Source organism: Scyliorhinus canicula, chromosome 8, assembly GCF_902713615.1.
Source record: "Scyliorhinus canicula chromosome 8, sScyCan1.1, whole genome shotgun sequence".
NCBI lineage: Eukaryota > Metazoa > Chordata > Chondrichthyes > Carcharhiniformes > Scyliorhinidae > Scyliorhinus > Scyliorhinus canicula.
This window is the reverse complement of record NC_052153.1, coordinates 199,660,576-199,681,642: the sequence shown is the minus strand read 5'-3', so window position 1 is coordinate 199,681,642 and position 21,067 is coordinate 199,660,576. Positions and strand designations below refer to the sequence as shown.

Genomic DNA, 21,067 nt, shown 5'->3' with positions numbered 1-21,067 from the left:
GCTTTTCTCATTGGAGCGAAGGAGGAGAGAGGTGACTTGATAGGGTTTATAAGATGATGAGGGGGATAGAGAGAGTGGACGTTCAGAGACTATTTCTCGGGTGGATGTAGCTGTTAAAGGGGGCATAACTATAGGTTCGGGGTGGGGGATAGGAGGGATGTCCGAGATAGGTTCTTTACTCAGAGTGGTTGGGGGTGGAACGCACTCCAGCTATGGTAGTGGAGTCGGACACTTTAGGAACTTTCAAGCGGTTATTGGATAGGCGCATGGAGTGCACTAGAATGATGGGAGTAGGTTGATTTGATCTTAGTTTCAGGCTAGTTCGGCACAACATCGTGGGCCGAAGGGCCGTACTGAGCTGTACAGTTCTATGTTCTAAGACTCGAGAAGCTCAACACCATCCAGGACAAAGCAGCCACTTGATGTTCGCCTTCCATTGAAACCCTCCACACTGACAAACATTGGCAGCTGTGTGTACCATCTACGAGATGCACTGCAGTATAACTATTGCATTCTCACACTTTTCCGCCTTTTCTGCACTGTATTTTCTGTAATTCTTGAAGTCCAGCATGCCATTAGCTTTCCTCGCTGCTGCTGTACCTGCCTGTCAACCTTCAGCGACTGTTCCACCATGACACCAGGTCTGTTACACTTCCCCTTTCGAATTACCACCATTTAGATAATCTGCCTTTCCCTGGAGAGGTCAGCATGGTATCACAGTGGTTAACACTGTGGCTTCATAGGGCCAAGGTCCCAGGTTCGATTCCCCTGCTGGGTCACTGTCTGTGCGGAGTCCGCACGTCTCCCGTGCTGCGTGGGTTTCCTGGTGAACAAAGAAAGTACAGCACAAGAACAGGCCCTTCGGCCCTCTAAGCCTGTGCCGACCATGCTGCCATCTAAACTAAAATCTGACACTTCCGGGGTCTGTATCCCTCTATTCCCATCCTAACCGGGTGCTCCGGTTTCCTCCCACAAGTCCCGAAAGACGGGCTGTTAGGTAATTTGGACATTCTGAATACTCTCTCTGTGTACCCGAAGAGGTGCCGGAATGTGGTGACGAGGGGCTTTTACAGTAACTTCATTGCAGTGTTAATGTAAACCTACTTGTGACAATAAAAATCATTTTTTTTATTAAGATCATTCCTCTCAACAGCATTTAAAGTGCTGTAACTGATTTGATAATACGGGGATCGGTGGTTATGGGGAAAAGGCAAGAGAATGGGAATCTGAAACTTATCAGCTCTGATCGAATGGCGGAGCAGATTTGATGGGCCAAATGACCTGAATCTGATCCTATGTTTATGGAGAGTCTCAGACCAGAGGGCACAGTCTCAGAATAAACGGGGGCCAATTTAACACTGAGATGAGGAGGAATTTCTTCTCTGAGCGTTGTGAATCTTTGGCCCAGAGAGCTGTGGGGCAGAGTCTTTGTGTATATTAAGGCTGTGATAAACAGATTCTTGATCAGTCAGGGAATCGAGGAATATCGGACCAGCCATGATTCTTTGAATAGCGTAACCGGCTTGAGGCACCGAATCACCGACTCCTGTTCTATTTCTCATGGTCATATTCACGTCATGTCAAACGATTATTAGTTCTCCGGCCGACTGCCCTCCTCTGCAGTATTGACGTCCAACCCTCCAGACGACCTCAGTTATTCTCGTCTTTTTGTGGGCTATGTGCAATATTCCTTGTTCCAGTCCTCAAGCCCGCCCACAACTCTTGTGTGTGACATCGATGACAGTATCGGTGCTGCTTCATGCTCTTGTCTGGACCTGGAAAGATTTATTGATTTGTACTTCCAATTTCCACCTCTCTCACTTTCACATGGCCCATCTCCAAAACTTCCCTTCCTTCACTCTCCATTTCCAGCGATAGATAGGACCACCATATTCATTATAAACCCACCGACTGCATATCTGCCCTGTTACCTCCTCACTGTCCAAGTGCCCAAACGCGCCTTTTAGGTGTAGCAACATTCCACGGGCACGTCCCTTAATTTGTTCCGCTGTTTTCGCTCTTCCCAAGACAGTCTCTACACAGTGGAGACTAAAGGCAAACTGGGTGATGCATAAAACAGATGCAGCATGTGGGCGTCTTTGGTCCTTAATGCCACCATTAACACCCACCTTGCCTTGTGTCTGTGATATCTTGGTCAATCTGTCCTGAGCTTTGGCTGTTTGATTCTGCTTCACCTCCACCCTTTTTCCAGCTTTATAATTTTTTCCATCTCTATCCCTCCTCAGTTATGTTGAAGAATCAGACGGACTCTAAACGTTATCTGTGTTTCTCTCTCCAGAGATGTGCAGGTTAGGTGGGGTGACGGAGACAGGGTGGGGGAGTGAGCCTTGGTAAGATGCTCTTCCAGCGGGTCGGTGCCAGCTCACCGGGCCGGGATGGCCTCCTGTATTGTGGGGCCTGCAGATGCTGCTAGACCTGAGCAGCTTCACACAATCATGTGAAATCCATTGTTCTCCTCTGTTCATTCGCTGCTTCCCTTTCAGGGGTGATTTGGCGTACTTCGACGGACTGAGCGAGACAATTCTGTCGGTGGGTCTGGTAAAACCTCGAACAGGTGAGTGGTTCTTTCCAGTTCCAGTTGCTGAGGAGCAGACCCAGACACAGCTGCTCATCCTACTCCCAGTCCACACAATCCCTGAGCACCCGCCGCTGGGAGTCACTAACCCTGAGTAACCGGCTGCTGGGAGTCACTAACCCTGAGCAACGGGCTGCTGGGAGTCACTAACCCTGAGCAACCGGCTGCTGGGAGTCTCACAAACTCTGAGCACCCGCCGCTGGGAGTCACTAACCCTGAGTAACCGGCCGCTGGGAGTCACTAACCCTGAGCAACGGGCTGCTGGGAGTCTCTAACCCTGAGCAACGGGCCGCTGGGAGTCACTAACGCTGAGCAACGGGCCGCTGGGAGTCACTAACCCTGAGCAACCGGCCGCTGGGAGTCACTAACCCTGAGCAACCGGCCGCTGGGAGTCACTAACCCTGAGCAACCGGCCGCTGGGAGTCGCTAACCCTGAGCAACCGGCCGCTGGGAGTCACTAACCCTGAGCAACCGGCCGCTGGGAGTCACTAACCCTGAGCAACCGGCCGCTGGGAGTCACTAACCCTGAGCAACGGGCTGCTGGGAGTCTCTAACCCTGAGCAACGGGCCGCTGGGAGTCACTAACGCTGAGCAACGGGCCGCTGGGAGTCACTAACCCTGAGCAACGGGCCGCTGGGAGTCACTAACCCTGAGCAACCGGCCGCTGGGAGTCACTAACCCTGAGCAACCGGCCGCTGGGAGTCACTAACCCTGAGCAACCGGCCGCTGGGAGTCGCTAACCCTGAGCAACCGGCCGCTGGGAGTCACACTAACCCTGAGTAACCGGCCGCTGGGAGTCACACTAACCCTGAGTAACCGGCTGTTGGGAGTCTCACAAACCCTGAGTAACCGGCCGCTGGGAGTCACTAACCCTGAGCATCCGCCGCTGGGAGACACTAACCCTGAGCAACTGGCCGCTGGGAGTCACTAACCCTGAGCAACTGGCCGCTAGGAGTCACTAACCCTGAGCAACCGGCCGCTGGGAGTCACTAACCCTGAGCAACTGGCCGCTGGGAGTCACACTAACCCTGAGTAACCGGCCGCTGGGAGTCACACTAACCCTGAGTAACCGGCCGCTGGGAGTCACTAACCCTGAGCATCCGCCGCTGGGAGTCACTAACCCTGAGCAACTGGCCGCTGGGAGTCACTAACCCTGAGCAACCGGCCGCTGGGAATCACTAACCCTGAGCAACCGGCCGCTGGGAGTCACTAACCCTGAGCAACCGGCCGCTGGGAGTCACTAACCCTGAGCAACCGGCCGCTGGAAGTCACTAACCCTGAGCAACCGGCCGCTGGGAGTCACTAACCCTGAGTAACCGGCCGCTGGGAATCACTAACCCTGAGCAACCGGCCGCTGGGAGTCACTAACCCTGAGCAACCGGCCGCTGGGAGTCACTAACCCTGAGCAACGGGCCGCTGGGAGTCACACTAACCCTGAGTAACCGGCCGCTGGGAGTCACACTAACCCTGAGTAACCGGCCGCTGGGAGTCACACTAACCCTGAGTAACCGGCCGCTGGGAGTCACACTAACCCTGAGTAACCGGCCGCTGGGAGTCACACTAACCCTGAGTAACTGGCCGCTGGGAGTCACACAAACTCTGAGCACCGGCCGCTGGAGTCAGAGCTGATTCTTTGCATCCACTCACACTTGAGCATTGGGATGTGAGTGTTGAACCCTGCTTTCATTATTAAATATGTGGCCCCCTCTATCTGACGATCAGAACGAGGCCTTTCGGCCCAACGTGTCTGTGCTACCACCAAGCTCCTATCTGTTTTAACTCCATTTTCCAGCACTTGCTCTGTACCCTTGTATACTGCTGAGGCATAGCAAATTCTCATCTAAATACTAATTAAAGGTTGGGATTTCCACTCCCTTTCAGGAAGTGAGCTCTGGATTCCCATGTAAAGGTTTTCCCTCCAATCCCCCTAAACCACAAACCGAGAGTAATGCTCTCGGCTTCCAGGTTCACATCACAGAGTAGATGTTAAATTAGAATTTGAAATAAACCACCCTTCCAATTCCAGATTTGGAGCTATTTCTGGGATGTTGCATTATCCTCTGTCGTCAGGACCGATGCAAAATTAAATTTTTCTGCCATTATTAATTTCCCTGATTCCGATGCTTGCTCAGGACAGAGACTGACCGATCGATGGACTGGACACTGGTGCTCAGGACAGAGACTGACCGATCGATGGACTGGACACTGCTGCTCGAGACAGATTGACCGATCGATGGACTGGACACTGCTGCTCAGGACAGAGACTGACCGATCGATGGACTGGACACTGCTGCTCAGGACAGAGACTGACCGATCGATGGACTGGACACTGCTGCTCAGGACAGAGACTGACCGATCATTGGACTGGACACTGGTGCTCAGGATAGATACTGTCCGATCGATGGACTGGACACTGCTGCTCGGGACAGAGACTGACCGATCGATGGACTGGACACTGGTGCTCAGGACAGAGACTGACCGATCGATGGACTGGACACTGCTGCTCGGGACAGACACTGACCGATCGACGTACTGGACACTGGTGCTCGGGACAGACTGACCGATCGATGGACTGGACGCTGCTGCTCGGGACAGACTGACCGATTGATGTACTGGACACTGCTGCTCGGGACAGAGACTGACCGATCGATGGACTGGACACTGCTGCTCGGGACAGAGACTGACCGATCGATGGACTGGACACTGCTGCTCGGGACAGACTGACCGATCGATGTACTGGACACTGGTGCTCGGGACAGACTGACTGATCGATGGGCTGGACACTGATGCTCGGGACAGAGACTGACAAATCGATGGACTGGACACTGGTGCTCGGGACAGACTGACCGATCGATGGACTGGACACTGCTGCTCAGGACAGAGACTGACCGATCATTGGACTGGACACTGGTGCTCAGGATAGATACTGTCCGATCGATGGACTGGACACTGCTGCTCGGGACAGAGACTGACCGATCGATGGACTGGACACTGGTGCTCAGGACAGAGACTGACCGATCGATGGACTGGACACTGCTGCTCGGGACAGACACTGACCGATCGACGTACTGGACACTGGTGCTCGGGACAGACTGACCGATCGATGGACTGGACGCTGCTGCTCGGGACAGACTGACCGATTGATGTACTGGACACTGCTGCTCGGGACAGAGACTGACCGATCGATGGACTGGACACTGCTGCTCGGGACAGACTGACCGATCGATGTACTGGACACTGGTGCTCGGGACAGACTGACTGATCGATGGGCTGGACACTGATGCTCGGGACAGAGACTGACAAATCGATGGACTGGACACTGGTGCTCGGGACAGACTGACCGATCGATGGACTGGACACTGCTGCTCGGGACAGAGACTGACAAATCGATGGACTGGACGCTGCTGCTCGGGACAGAGACTGACCGATCGATGGACTGGACACTGCTGCTCGGGACAGACACTGACCGATCGATGGACTGGAAGCTGCTGCTCGGGACAGAGACTAACCGATCGATGGACTGGTCACTGGTGCTCGGGACAGAGACTGACCGATCGATGGACTGGACACTGCTGCTCAGGACAGAGACTGACCGATCGATGGACTGGACGCTGCTGCTCGGGACAGACTGACCGATCGATGGACTGGACGCTGCTGCTTGGGACAGACTGACCGATCGATGGACTGGACGCTGCTGCTCGGGACAGAGACTGACCGATCGATGGACTGGACGCTGCTGCTTGGGACAGACTGACCGATCGATAGACTGGACACCGTTGCTCGGGACAGAGACTGACAAATCGATGGACTGGACACTGCTGCTCGGGACAGAGACTGACCGATCGATGTACTGGACACTGCTGCTCGGGGACAGACTGACCGATCGATGGACTGGACACTGCTGCTCGGGACAGAGACTGACAAATCGATGGACTGGACACTGCTGCTCGGGACAGAAACTGACCGATCGATGGACTGGACACTGGTGCTCAGGACAGATACTGTCCGATCGATGGACTGGACACTGCTGCTCGGGACAGAAACTGACCGATCGATGGACTGGACACTGGTGCTCAGGACAGAGACTGACCGATCGATGGACTGGACACTGCTGCTCGGGACAGACACTGACCAATCGACGTACTGGACGCTGCTGCTCGGGACAGACTGACCGATCGATGTACTGGACACTGCTGCTTGGTACAGACTGACCGATCGATGGACTGGACACTGCTGCTCGGGACAGACTGACCGATCGATGTACTGGACACTGCTGCTCGGTACAGACTGACTGATCGATGGACTGGACACTGCTGCTCGGGACAGACTGACCGATTGATGTACTGAACACTGCTGCTCGGGACAGAGACTGACCGATCGATGGACTGGACACTGCTGCTCGGGACAGACTGACCGATCGATGGACTGGACACTGCTGCTCGGGACAGACACTGACCAATCGACGTACTGGACGCTGCTGCTCGGGATAGACTGACCGATCGATGTACTGGACACTGCTGCTTGGTACAGACTGACCGATCGATGGACTGGACACTGCTGCTCGGGACAGACTGACCGATTGATGTACTGAACACTGCTGCTCGGGACAGAGACTGACCGATCGATGGACTGGACACTGCTGCTCGGGACAGACTGACCGATCGATGTACTGGACACTGCTGCTCGGGACAGAAACTGACCGATTGATGGACTGGACACTGCTGCTCGGGACAGAGACTGACCGATCGATGGACTGGACACTGGTGCTCAGGACAGATACTGTCCGATCGATGGACTGGACACTGCTGCTCGGGACAGAGACTGACCGATCGATGGACTGGACACTGGTGCTCAGGACAGAGACTGACCGATTGATGGACTGGACACTGGTGCTCGGGACAGAGACTGACCGATCGATGGACTGGACACTGCTGCTCGGGACAGGCTGACCGATCGATGTACTGGAAACTGGTGCTCGGGACAGACTGACTGATCGATGGACTGGACACTGCTGCTCAGGACAGAGACTGACCGATCGATGGACTGGACACTGGTGCTCGGGACAGAGACTGACCGATCGATGGACTGGAATCGGACAGAGACTAACCGATCGATGGACTGGTCACTGGTGCTCGGGACAGAATGACCGATCGATGGACTGGACGCTGCTGCTCGGGACAGACTGACCGATCGATGGACTGGACGCTGCTGCTTGGGACAAACTGACCGATCGATGGACTGGACGCTGCTGCTCGGGACAGAGACTGACCGATCGATGGACTGGACGCTGCTGCTTGGGACAGACTGACCGATCGATAGACTGGACACCGTTGCTCGGGACAGAGACTGACAAATCGATGGACTGGACACTGCTGCTCGGGACAGAGACTGACCGATCGATGTACTGGACACTGCTGCTCGGGACAGACTGACCGATCGATGGACTGGACACTGCTGCTCGGGACAGAGACTGACCGATCGATGGACTGGACACTGCTGCTCGGGACAGAAACTGACCGATCGATGGACTGGACACTGGTGCTCAGGACAGATACTGTCCGATCGATGGACTGGACACTGCTGCTCGGGACAGAGACTGACCGATCGATGGACTGGACACTGGTGCTCAGGACAGAGACTGACCGATCGATGGACTGGACACTGCTGCTCGGGACAGACACTGACCGATCGACGTACTGGACGCTGCTGCTCGGGACAGACTGACCGATCGATGTACTGGACACTGCTGCTCGGTACAGACTGACCGATCGATGGACTGGACACTGCTGCTCGGGACAGACTGACCGAACGATGTACTGGACACTGCTGCTCGGTACAGACTGACCGATCGATGGACTGGACACTGCTGCTCGGGACAGACTGACCGATTGATGTACTGAACACTGCTGCTCGGGACAGACTGACCGATCGATGGACTGGACACTGCTGCTCGGGACAGACTGACCGATCGATGTACTGGACACTGCTGCTCGGGACAGAGACTGACCGATCGATGGACTGGACACTGCTGCTCGGGACAGAAACTGACCGATCGATGGACTGGACACTGGTGCTCAGGACAGATACTGTCCGATCGATGGACTGGACACTGGTGCTCAGGACAGAGACTGACCGATCGATGGACTGGACACTGGTGCTCGGGACAGAGACTGACCGATCGATGGACTGGACACTGCTGCTCGGGACAGAGACTGACCGATCGATGGACTGGACACTGGTGCTCAGGACAGAGACTGACCGATTGATGGACTGGACACTGGTGCTCGGGACAGAGACTGACCGATCGATGGACTGGACACTGCTGCTCGCAGCAGACCCTGTTATAGAGTCACCGAACTCTACAGCACATAAACGGCCATTTGGCCCATCATGGCTGTGGCAGCCAAAAACAACCACCTAACTTATCTAATTATTTTCCAGCCCCTGCCCCGTAGCCTTGCAACTGCACATCTTAGGTTTTATAAATTTAGAGTACCCAAATCTTTTTTTTTCCATTTAAGGGACTATTTGGGGCTGGTTTAGCTCACTTTTGACTGGTTTAGCTCACTCAGCTAAATCGCTGGCTTTTAAAGCAGGCCAGCAGCACGGTTCGATTCCCATACCAGCCTCCCCGGACAGGTGCCGGAATGTGGCGACTAGGGGCTTTTCACAGTAACTTCATTGAAGCCTACTCGTGACAATAAGCGATTTTCGTTTTTTTCATTTATTTAGCATGGCCAATCCCCCTACCCTGCACATCTTTGGGTTATGGGGGTGAGACCCACGCAAACATGGGGAGAATGTGCAAGCTCCACACAGACAGTGACCGGGTCCAGGATCGAACCTGGGACCTCAGCGTTGTGAGGCAGGAGTGCTAACCATTGTGCCACCATGCCGCCCCGCAAATGCACATCAACATACTTTTAAATTGGTCTGAGGGTCTCTGCCTCCACCACTCTTTCAGGCAGCGAGTTCCAGACTCCCATCACCCTCTGGGTGAAAAGGTGTTTCCTCACATCCCCTCTAAACCTCCTGCCCCATAACTTAAATCTATGCCCGCCCCCGCCCTCCACCATAGGGAACGGTTTCTTCCTGTCTACTCTATCTATGCCCCTCATAATTTTATACAATCATAGAATCCCTACAGTACAGAGTGGGGTCATTCGGTCTACACCCGCCCTTTGAAAGATCACCCATCCATGGCCTATCCCCCACCCTATCAACATAACCCCACCTAAGCTTTGGACACAAAGTGTAATGTAGCACGGCCAGTCCCACAAACCTGCCCATCTTTGGACTGTGGGAGGAAACCGGAGTACTCGGAGGAAACCCATGCAGACACGGGAAGAATGTGAAAATTCCACACAGTCACCCAAGGTCGGAATCGAATCCGGGTCCCTGGTGCTGTGTGGCAGCAGTGCTAACCATTGTGCCAACGTGCCACCCATTTTATACATATCAGTCATGACCCATGCAGTGTCCTCTGTTCCAAGGAAAACAACTCCAATCCATCCATCTCTCTTCATTGCTGAACCTCTCCAGCCCCGGCAACATCCTGGTAAATCTCCTCTGTACTACTTCCATTGGGCAGGAGATACAAACGTCTGAGAACACACACAGACTCAAAAACAGCTTCTTCCCCGCTGTTACCAGACTCCTAAACGACCCTCTTATGGACTGACCTGATTAACATTACACCCTGTATGCTTCACCCGATGTCGGTGTTTATGTAGTTACATTGTGTACCATGTGTTGCCCATTATGTATTTTCTTTTCATGTACTCAATGATCTGTTGAGCTGCTTGCAGAAAAATACTTTTCACTGTACATCGGACAATACACAAAATCTGAATCCAGTGCTATCACATCCCTCCTATTAAATGGATTCCAGAACTGCACACAATAGTTTAGCTGTGGCCTAACCATCATTTTATACAGTTCCTGCATAACCTCCCTGCTCTTAAACTCTATGCCTCGGCTAATAAAGGCAAGTGTACCATATGCCTTCTGAACCACTCTGCTACCTTAAAGGACAAATGTACATGTACACCAAGGTCTCTCTGATCCTCGGTGCTTCCCAGGGTCCTGCTATTTATCATGTATTCCCTTGCCTTGTTTGTCCTGCCCAAGTGCATCACCTCACACTTATCCGGATAGATTTCCATTTGCCACCAAACAGCCCATCTGATTGATTGATATTTATTGTCACATGTATCGAAGTACAGTGAAAAGTATTTTTCTGCGACCGAGGGAACGTACACAGTACACACATAGTAGACAAAAGAATAATCAACAGAGAACATTGACAATGGTACATCGACAATCAGTGATTGGTTACAGTGCGGAACAAGGCCAAACAAGAGCAGCATAGGGTGTTATAAATAGTGTTCTTACAGGGAACAGTTCAGTCTGTGTCCTCCTGTAATCGAAGGCTAACCTCCTCACAATTTACCACCCACCAATTTTTGTATCATCCACAAACTTACTGATCGGCCCTCCTACATTCATATCACAAATCATTTACATAAACCACAAACTGCAAGGACCAACACTGATCCCTGTGACAGGGCGATGGACTGGACACTGCTGCTCGGGACAGAGACTGTGACAGGGCAATAGATTGGACACTGCTGCTCGGGACAGAGACTGACCGATCAATGTTCTGGACACTGTTGCTCGGGACAGAGACTGACCGATCGATGGACTGGACACTGCTGCTCGGGACAGAGACTGACCGATCGATGTACTGGACACTGCTGCTCAGGACAGAGACTGACCGATCGATGGACTGGACACTGCTGCTCGGGACAGAGACTGACCGATCGATGGACTGGACACTGCTGCTCGGAACAGAGACTGACCGATCAATGTTCTGGACACTGCTGCTCGGGACAGAGACTGACCGATCGATGGACTGGACACTGCTGCTCGGGACAGAGACTGACCGATCGATGGACTGGATGCTGCTGCTCAGGACAGAGACTGACTGATCAATGGACTGGACACTGCTGCTCCGGACAGACTGACCGATCGATGGACTGGACATTGCTGCTCGGGACAGAGACTGACCGATCGATGGACTGGACACTGCTGCTCGGGACAGAGACTGACCGATCGATGGACTGGATGCTGCTGCTCAGGACAGAGACTGACTGATCAATGGACTGGACACTGCTGCTCCGGACAGACTGACCGATCGATGGACTGGACATTGCTGCTCGGGACAGAGACTGACCGATCGATGGACTGGACACTGCTGCTCGGGACAGACTGACCGATCAATGTACTGGACACTGCTGCTCGGGACAGAGACTGACCGATCGATGGACTGGACACTGGTGCTCGGGACATGGACTGGATAGTGTTGTTTGTGATCAGGGCAGTGACAGAAGTGCATGTAGCCTGATGAATTGAGTGACACTAAACATGCAGGGTGAGTAGTTGATCTGTTTGTTTTAAACGCCAGAGTTGGACAGTGTCTGACTTTGGATTTTATGTTCATTTCATCTGGTCAACTCTTTAATAATAATCTAATTTGTGTTTCCAGGGATATTCCAACCTCACATCAGACAGCTGCTTGTTCTGACCACTCCTGTGGACATTGTGATTCTGGGTGTCAGCTTCGCCAACTCCCAGACAGGTGCTGAAATAATCAATCTGTATTTAAATTTTAGAGGACTTGAACACGATGGGATAAATGTCATGCTTCGTGTAATACAAGGCTTGGCAGTATTGTGAAGAATGAGGACAGTGATAGACTTCACAAGGACTTGGTCAGGCTTGTGAAATGGGCAGACACATTTACAGATTAAATGCCTATGAAAACACTGGTGATTAATTTTGCTTTGAAAAATGCAGAGACAAGATACACTAAAGGGTGACAATTCTAAAGAGGGAGTAAGTGCAGAGGCACCTGGGTTATTGTTGTGATTGTCTGAGTTCCATACCTAGTGGCATAGATAATCCATCCAGTGATGATTGGGCACTCCAAACCGTCTCCAAAGGATAACGTGTGCATAGGATTTCATTTTCATCTTTTGATATTATTTTGGCGTTCACTTGCATCTTCCATCCTCATTCAATTCAGCTCTGACAAAGAATCATCCAGACTCGAAACGTTAGCTTCGTTCTCTCTCCACAGATGCTGCCAGACCTGCTGAGATTTTCCAGCATTTTCTGTTTTTGTTTCTCATTCAATATTTATTTGTTTTTAGTCACTTTCATCACAGGACTTGAGTATTGCTGAAAAAGTAGACAGGCTGTTGAAGCTTTTCGTCTTGCACTCATCAGGACAGTCACAAGAATACAGGACGGGATTCTCCATCCCGCTGCACCCGTTTTCTGGTGTGGCGCATCCCCTCCAGCAGTGGGATATTCCGTCAGTCAGCCGGCCAATGGGGTTTCTCATTGTGGCCACCCCCCTCCCGTCGCTGGGAAATCCCTGGGCGTAAGTGCACTGCCGGCAAAGTGGAGGATCCCGCGGATGGAGAATCCCACCCACAAAGTTTCAAGGGGTGCAGCAATTGATATGACATGAGAAAAGGGTGCTGATTAGCTGTCAATTTGAGTCTGATCGAGGTGGTTATGAATGCAGCAGGGAACGAATTGTTTTCCCCCCACAGAGGAAAGGTCCCTCTATATAAATTCATGGAACCAACATATTTTACAGCACACAAGGAGGCCATTTGGCCCATTGTGTCTCACCGGCCCCCAGTACAGCAACCCAGCTTGTCCCATTCCCCAGCCCAATCTCCGTCACCCTCTAAATTCATCACTTTCAAATATATATCCAGCTCTCTTCTGAAACCTATGGAATCCACCTGCACCATTCTCCCAGGCAGCGCATTCCAAACCCCAGCAACTCTCTGAGTAAAGAAGCTTCTCCCCATCTCACTCCCAGCTCTCTTGCTGACCATCTTGAAATTGTGACCTCTAGTCACTGACAGACCGACTATTGGAAACTGAATATCCTTCTTTACCCTGTCAAAATTACTCAGAAATTTGAACGCCTCAATAAAGTCACCTCTTAATCTTCTCTGCTCCAAGGAATCAAGCCCAATTTCTCCAATCTTTCCTTGTATCTAAAATTCCTCATTCCTGGTATTCTCGTAAATCTCCTCTGCACTCCCTCCAGGACTTTAACTTCCTTAAATAAGATGCCCAAAACTGAACAGAATACTCCAAATGTTAGGCAAAGGAGAACCAGTGGATGTGATTTATTTAGATTTCCAGAAGGCCTTTGACAAGGTGCTGCATAGGAGTCTGTTAAATAAGTTAAGAGCCCATGGTGTTCAGGGTAAGATCCTGGCATGGATAGAGGATTGGCTGACTGGCAGAAGGCAGAGAGTGGGGATAAAGACGTCTATTTCAGGATGGCAGCCGGTGACTGGTGGTGTACCTCGGGTCGGTACTGGGACCACAACTTTTCACAATACACATTAATGATCTGGAAGAAGGAACTGAAGGTACTGTTGCTAAGTTTGCAGATGATACGAAGATCTCTAGAGGGACAGGTAGTATTGTGGAAGCAGGGGGGCTACAGAAGGACAGCTCGGAGAGTGGGCAAAGAAGTGGCAGATGAAAATGAAATGAAAATCGCTTATTGTCACAAGTAGGCTTCAAATCCCGTTCCAGCCTCCCCGAACTGGCGCCGGAATGTGGCGACTAGGGGCTTTTCACAGTAACTTCATTTGAAGCCGACTTGTGACAATTTTCATTTCATTTTTTCGTTTTCAAATGAAGTTACTGTGAAAAGCCCCTAGTCGGCACATTCCGGCGCCTGTTTGGGGAGGCTGGTACGGGAATTGAACCGTGCTGCTGGCCTGCCTTGGTCTGCTTTCAAAGCCAGTGATTTAGACCTGTGCTAAACCAACCCCTATTCCAGACGGAATACAATGTGGAAAAGTGTGAGATTATTACTTTGGAAGGAGAAATTAAGGCATAGGCTATTTTCTAATTGGGGAGATGCTGAGGAAATCAGAAGCACAAAGGGACTGTTCACAATTCTCTTAAGGTTAACGTGCAGGTTCATACGACAGTTACGAAGGCAAATGCACTGTTAACATTCATAGAATTATCATAGAATTTACAGTGCAGAAGGAGACCATTCGACGGTTTTATGGCCAACACCTGCTCCTAGTTATGTTCTTATGTAGGTAGATAGAGAAATTATTTTGACTGAATGGTGAGTCTTGGAATAGGTGACATTGTGTAAATTATGGAGCTGGACCTTTCGAGTGAAATTGGGAAGCATTTATCCACACAAATGGGGCAGAAGTTTGGAACCCACAGATGGAAATTGGTGCTGGATCAAGTGTTTAATTTTAAATCTGAGATTTAAGTTGTTGCAAAGTATCGAGGGCAGTGGTGAATATCTGGGTAAAAGCCAAGTACACTGGATGCTGGAATCTGAAACAAAAACAGAGAATACTGGACAATCTCAGCAGGTCTGACAGCGTCTGTGGAGAGAAAAGGGAGCTAACGTTTCAAATCTGGGTGACTGTGTGAAAGCTAGTATATGGGGTGAGGTTGCAGGTCAATTCTGATAAAATCCATAGAATCCCTACAGTGCAGAAGAAAGCCATTTGGGCCATCAAGTCTGCACCAGCCCTCCGAAAGAGCACCTTCCCCAGGCCCACTCCCCCGCCCTATCCCCATTATCCCACCTAACCTGCACATTTGTGGACTGAGAGGAAACTGGAGCAAACAGACACAGGAAGAACGTGCAAACTCCACATAGACAGTCACCCGAGGTCGGTATTGAAACGGGTCCCTGGCGCTGTGAGGCAGCAGTGCTAACCACTGTGTCGCCTTGTTGCCCATGTTGTTGACTGGCAGAAGACACTCTGACATGGCGGGAGGGCTACTAAATGGCCAGTCCTCTGAGATACAGGCTTCAATGTTGGGATGGATGCTGTGTGCAGGGGCTGCTGTGAGGGATGGGAGCAGAGAGGTTTCCCCTTTCTCTGCTGTCGGATCACTGGATATATTGTGCATCAGTAACTGCCAATTCGCTGTGAGGCATCAATCTCTGAGCAGAATGAGTGGTAACTGTTGAATGGTTAACTATTCTGAATGGAGTCAGGTTTTACTGTTTGTCTTGCTCTTCTCCCAAGGGCTGGGAATGCTGAATGACAGCGTGAGTGGAGGGATGCAACTACTGCCTGACCCCCTCTACTCCATTCCCACTGACAATACCTACTTGCTGGCTGTCACTGCCACAGACACTGGCCGCATATTCCTGGCTGGCAAAGATGGCTGTTTGTATGAAGTTGCCTATCAGGTAATTGTTTTCTTTCTCTCTTCCCTTAGCAACGCTGCATTTTATTAGGGTGTTGGCACGGTGCAGTGAGAAGATGGAGTGCTGGGTGTTCTGGCGGGTCTGTGATATGCTGGGATAAAACTGGTCCAACATGGTGGCTTCTATGGGTGACAGAGTGGGGAGTATGGTGTGTGGGTGGGTGAATGGACCGGCGCTGAGATGTGTTGGCAGGCAACGTGGCGTGTAGGAAGGGCACGTGGCGTGGGGGGGGGCGTGGCATGGGGGGGGGGAGAAGGAGCACCGTGACGTGTGGGAGGGGTGGCGTGACGTGTGGGAGGGGCGGTGTGACGTGGCGTGGGGGAGGAAGGAGCACCGTGATGTGTGGGAGGGGCACGTGGCGTGTGGGCGGCGTGACGTGGGGGGGAAGGAGCACCGTGATGTGTGGGAGGGGCATGTGGCGTGTGGGAGGCGTGACGTGGGGGGGGAAGGAGCACCGAGATGTGTGGGAGGGGTGGCGTGGGCGGGGGGCACGTGATGTGTGGGAGGGGCACAGTGACGTGTGGGAGGGGTGGCATGATGTGGGGGGGAGCAGCACCGTGATGTGTGTGAGGGGCACCACAACGAGTGGGAGGGGCACCACAACGAGTGGGAGGGGCACGTGGCATCTGGGAGGGGAGTAGTGCTGCTTTGTGGGGGGAGGTAGCTTGTGTGCGGTGTGGTGTGTGTGAACATGGATTGTGGGGGGGCATTGTGTCTGCAGGTCTGTGTTCTGTGTTGGATGGTGTGTTGAGAAGGATCTGGGTTTGGGGAGCAGATTCGAAGAGTGGTTATGATTGAGAACTTGGATTTCTTTTTGCTGAACCATTTGATTTGCTTCATTTTCCAGGCTGATGCTGGTTGGTTTAGCCAACGATGCAGGAAAATAAATCACTCCAAGAGCTCTCTTTCCTTTCTTGTCCCCTCGTTTCTTCAATTCACCTTCTCTGAAGACGGTAAGTGCAATGAAAAGGTGAGTGTGGATAAGGCGGAGTTGGTGGTAATATCTGCAACTTGATTGAAAGGCACGAGACCTGATTCCCGGTTTCGGTACCTCCAGACCATATGACAAGCCAACCATCAACTTGCTTTGATTTGCAAATCTGATGGAGGCTGCAGCTGTTGAAGTGGAGCAAGTTCACCTGGTCCAACCACAACCTCCCCGAGCATCACCTGGTCCAACCACAACCTCCCCGAGCATCACCTGGTCCAACCACAACCTCCCCGAGCATCACCTGGTCCAACCACAACCTCCCCGAGCATCACCTGGTCCAACCACAACCTCCCTGAGCATCACCTGGTCCAACCACGACCACCCCGAGCATCACCTGGTCCAACCACAACCTCCCCAAGCATCACCTGGTCCAACCACAACCTCCCCGAGCATCACCTGGTCCAACCACAACCTCCCCAAGCATCACCTGGTCCAACCACGACCACCCCGAGCATCACCTGGTCCAACCACAACCTCCCTGAGCATCACCTGGTCCAACCACAACCTCCCTGAGCATCACCTGGTCCAACCACAACCTCCCCAAGCATCACCTGGTCCAACCACAACCTCCCCGAGCATCACCTGGTCCGACTGCGACCTCCCCGAGCATCACCTGGTCCGACGGCGACCTCCCCGAGCATCACCTGGTCCAACCACAACCTCCCCAAGCATCACCTGGTCCAACCACAACCTCCCCGAGCATCACCTGGTCCGACTGCGACCACCCCGAGCATCACCTGGTCCAACCACAACCTCCCCAAGCATCACCTGGTCCAACCACAACCTCCCCAAGCATCACCTGGTCCAACCACAACCTCCCCGAGCATCACCTGGTCCGACCGCGACCTCCCCGAGCATCACCTGGTCCGACCACAACCTCCCTGAGCATCACCTGGTCCAACCACGACCACCCCGAGCATCACCTGGTCCGACTGCGACCATCCCCGAGCATCACCTGGTCCGACCACGACCTCCCTGAGCATCACCTGGTCCGACTGCGAGCATCACCTGGTCCGACCACAACCTCCCTGAGCATCACCTGGTCCGACCGCGACCTCCCCGAGCATCACCTGGTCCAACCACAACCTCCCCGAGCATCACCTGGTCCAACCACAACCTCCCCAAGCATCACCTGGTCCGACCACGACCTCCCTGAGCATCACCTGGTCCGACTGCGAGCATCACCTGGTCCGACCACAACCTCCCTGAGCATCACCTGGTCCGACTGCGAGCATCACCTGGTCCGACTGCGAGCATCACCTGGTCCGACCACGACCTCCCTGAGCATCACCTGGTCCGACTGCGAGCATCACCTGGTCCGACCACAACCTCCCTGAGCATCACCTGGTCCGACCGCGACCTCCCCGAGCATCACCTGGTCCAACCACAACCTCCCCGAGCATCACCTGGTCCAACCACAACCTCCCCGAGCATCACCTGGTCCAACCACAACCTCCCTGAGCATCACCTGGTCCAACCACAACCTCCCCGAGCATCACCTGGTCCAACCACAACCTCCCCGAGCATCACCTGGTCCAACCACAACCTCCCTGAGCATCACCTGGTCCAACCACAACCTCCCTGAGCATCACCTGGTCCGACCGCGACCTCCCCGAGCATCACCTGGTCCGACTGCGACCATCCCCGAGCATCACCTGGTCCGACCACGACCTCCCTGAGCATCACCTGGTCCGACTGCGAGCATCACCTGGTCCGACCACAACCTCCCTGAGCATCACCTGGTCCAACCACAACCTCCCCGAGCATCACCTGGTCCAACCACAACCTCCCTGAGCATCACCTGGTCCGACCACAACCTCCCTGAGCATCACCTGGTCCGACCGCGACCTCCCCGAGCATCACCTGGTCCAACCACAACCTCCCCGAGCATCACCTGGTCCAACCACAACCTCCCCAAGCATCACCTGGTCCAATCACAACCTCCCTGAGCATCACCTGGTCCGACTGCGAGCATCACCTGGTCCGACCACAACCTCCCTGAGCATCACCTGGTCCGACTGCGAGCATCACCTGGTCCGACTGCGAGCATCACCTGGTCCGACCACGACCTCCCTGAGCATCACCTGGTCCGACTGCGAGCATCACCTGGTCCGACCACAACCTCCCTGAGCATCACCTGGTCCGACTGCGAGCATCACCTGGTCCGACTGCGAGCATCACCTGGTCCGACCACGACCTCCCTGAGCATCACCTGGTCCGACTGCGAGCATCACCTGGTCCGACCACAACCTCCCTGAGCATCACCTGGTCCGACCGCGACCTCCCCGAGCATCACCTGGTCCAACCACAACCTCCCCGAGCATCACCTGGTCCAACCACAACCTCCCCGAGCATCACCTGGTCCAACCACAACCTCCCCGAGCATCACCTGGTCCAACCACAACCTCCCCGAGCATCACCTGGTCCAACCACAACCTCCCTGAGCATCACCTGGTCCGACCACAACCTCCCTGAGCATCACCTGGTCCGACCGCGACCTCCCCGAGCATCACCTGGTCCAACCACAACCTCCCCGAGCATCACCTGGTCCAACCACAACCTCCCCGAGCATCACCTGGTCCAACCACAACCTCCCTGAGCATCACCTGGTCCAACCACAACCTCCCCGAGCATCACCTGGTCCAACCACAACCTCCCCGAGCATCACCTGGTCCAACCACAACCTCCCCGAGCATCACCTGGTCCAACCACAACCTCCCCGAGCATCACCTGGTCCAACCACAACCTCCCCGAGCATCACCTGGTCCAACCACAACCTCCCCAAGCATCACCTGGTCCAACCACGACCACCCCGAGCATCACCTGGTCCAACCACAACCTCCCCAAGCATCACCTGGTCCAACCACAACCTCCCCGAGCATCACCTGGTCCAACCACAACCTCCCCAAGCATCACCTGGTCCAACCACGACCACCCCGAGCATCACCTGGTCCAACCACAACCTCCCTGAGCATCACCTGGTCCAACCACAACCTCCCCGAGCATCACCTGGTCCGACCACAACCTCCCCGAGCATCACCTGGTCCAACCACAACCTCCCCAAGCATCACCTGGTCCAACCACAACCTCCCCAAGCATCACCTGGTCCAACCACAACCTCCCCGAGCATCACCTGGTCCGACTGCGACCTCCCCGAGCATCACCTGGTCCGACGGCGACCTCCCCGAGCATCACCTGGTCCAACCACAACCTCCCCAAGCATCACCTGGTCCAACCACAACCTCCCCGAGCATCACCTGGTCCGACTGCGACCACCCCGAGCATCACCTGGTCCAACCACAACCTCCCCAAGCATCACCTGGTCCAACCACACCCTCCCCAAGCATCACCTGGTCCAACCACAACCTCCCCGAGCATCACCTGGTCCGACCGCGACCTCCCCGAGCATCACCTGGTCCAACCACGACCTCCCTGAGCATCACCTGGTCCGACTGCGACCACCCCGAGCATCACCTGGTCCGACCACGACCTCCCTGAGCATCACCTGGTCCGACTGCGAGCATCACCTGGTCCGACCACAACCTCCCTGAGCATCACCTGGTCCGACTGCGAGCATCACCTGGTCCGACTGCGAGCATCACCTGGTCCGACCACGACCTCCCTGAGCATCACCTGGTCCGACTGCGAGCATCACCTGGTCCGACCACAACCTCCCTGAGCATCACCTGGTCCGACCGCGACCTCCCCGAGCATCACCTGGTCCAACCACAACTTCCCCGAGCATCACCTGGTCCAACCACAACCTCCCCAAGCATCACCTGGTCCAACCACGACCTCCCCGAGCATCACCTGGTCCAATCACAACCTCCCCGAGCATCACCTGGTCTGACTGCAGACCATCCCGAGCATCACCTGGTCCGACCACGACCTCCCTGAGCATCACCTGGTCCGACCACAACCTCCCTGAGCATCACCTGGTCCGACTGCGACCTCCCCGAGCATCACCTGGTCCAATCACAACCTCCCCGAGCATCACCTGGTCCGACCGCGACCTCCCCGAGCATCACCTGGTCCGACCACAACCTCCCTGAGCATCACCTGGTCCGACTGCGACCATCCCCGAGCATCACCTGGTCCGACCACAACCTCCCTGAGCATCACCTGGTCCGACCGCAACCTCCCCGAGCATCACCTGGTCCAACCACAACCTCCCCGAGCA

General features: G+C 53.9%; 2 protein-coding genes across 2 annotated transcripts in view; one reads left to right on the top strand and one right to left on the bottom strand.

Annotated features, from left to right (window-relative positions):
* LOC119969965 (WD repeat-containing protein 70) overlaps positions 1-1,866 on the bottom strand; it is a 232,289-nt gene extending 230,423 nt beyond the window's left edge. The window contains exon 1 of the mRNA XM_038803933.1: positions 1,800-1,866. Within this exon, the coding sequence (XP_038659861.1) occupies positions 1,800-1,866 (67 nt within the window). The remainder of the gene's footprint in view (positions 1-1,799) is intronic.
* Positions 1,867-2,424: 558 nt separating this feature from the next.
* Positions 2,425-21,067, top strand: part of nup155 (nucleoporin 155) — a 279,092-nt gene continuing 260,449 nt past the window's right edge. The window contains exons 1-4 of the mRNA XM_038803930.1: positions 2,425-2,575; positions 12,144-12,236; positions 15,712-15,878; positions 16,744-16,849. Of these exons, the coding sequence (XP_038659858.1) occupies positions 2,425-2,575; positions 12,144-12,236; positions 15,712-15,878; positions 16,744-16,849 (517 nt within the window). The remainder of the gene's footprint in view (positions 2,576-12,143; positions 12,237-15,711; positions 15,879-16,743; positions 16,850-21,067) is intronic.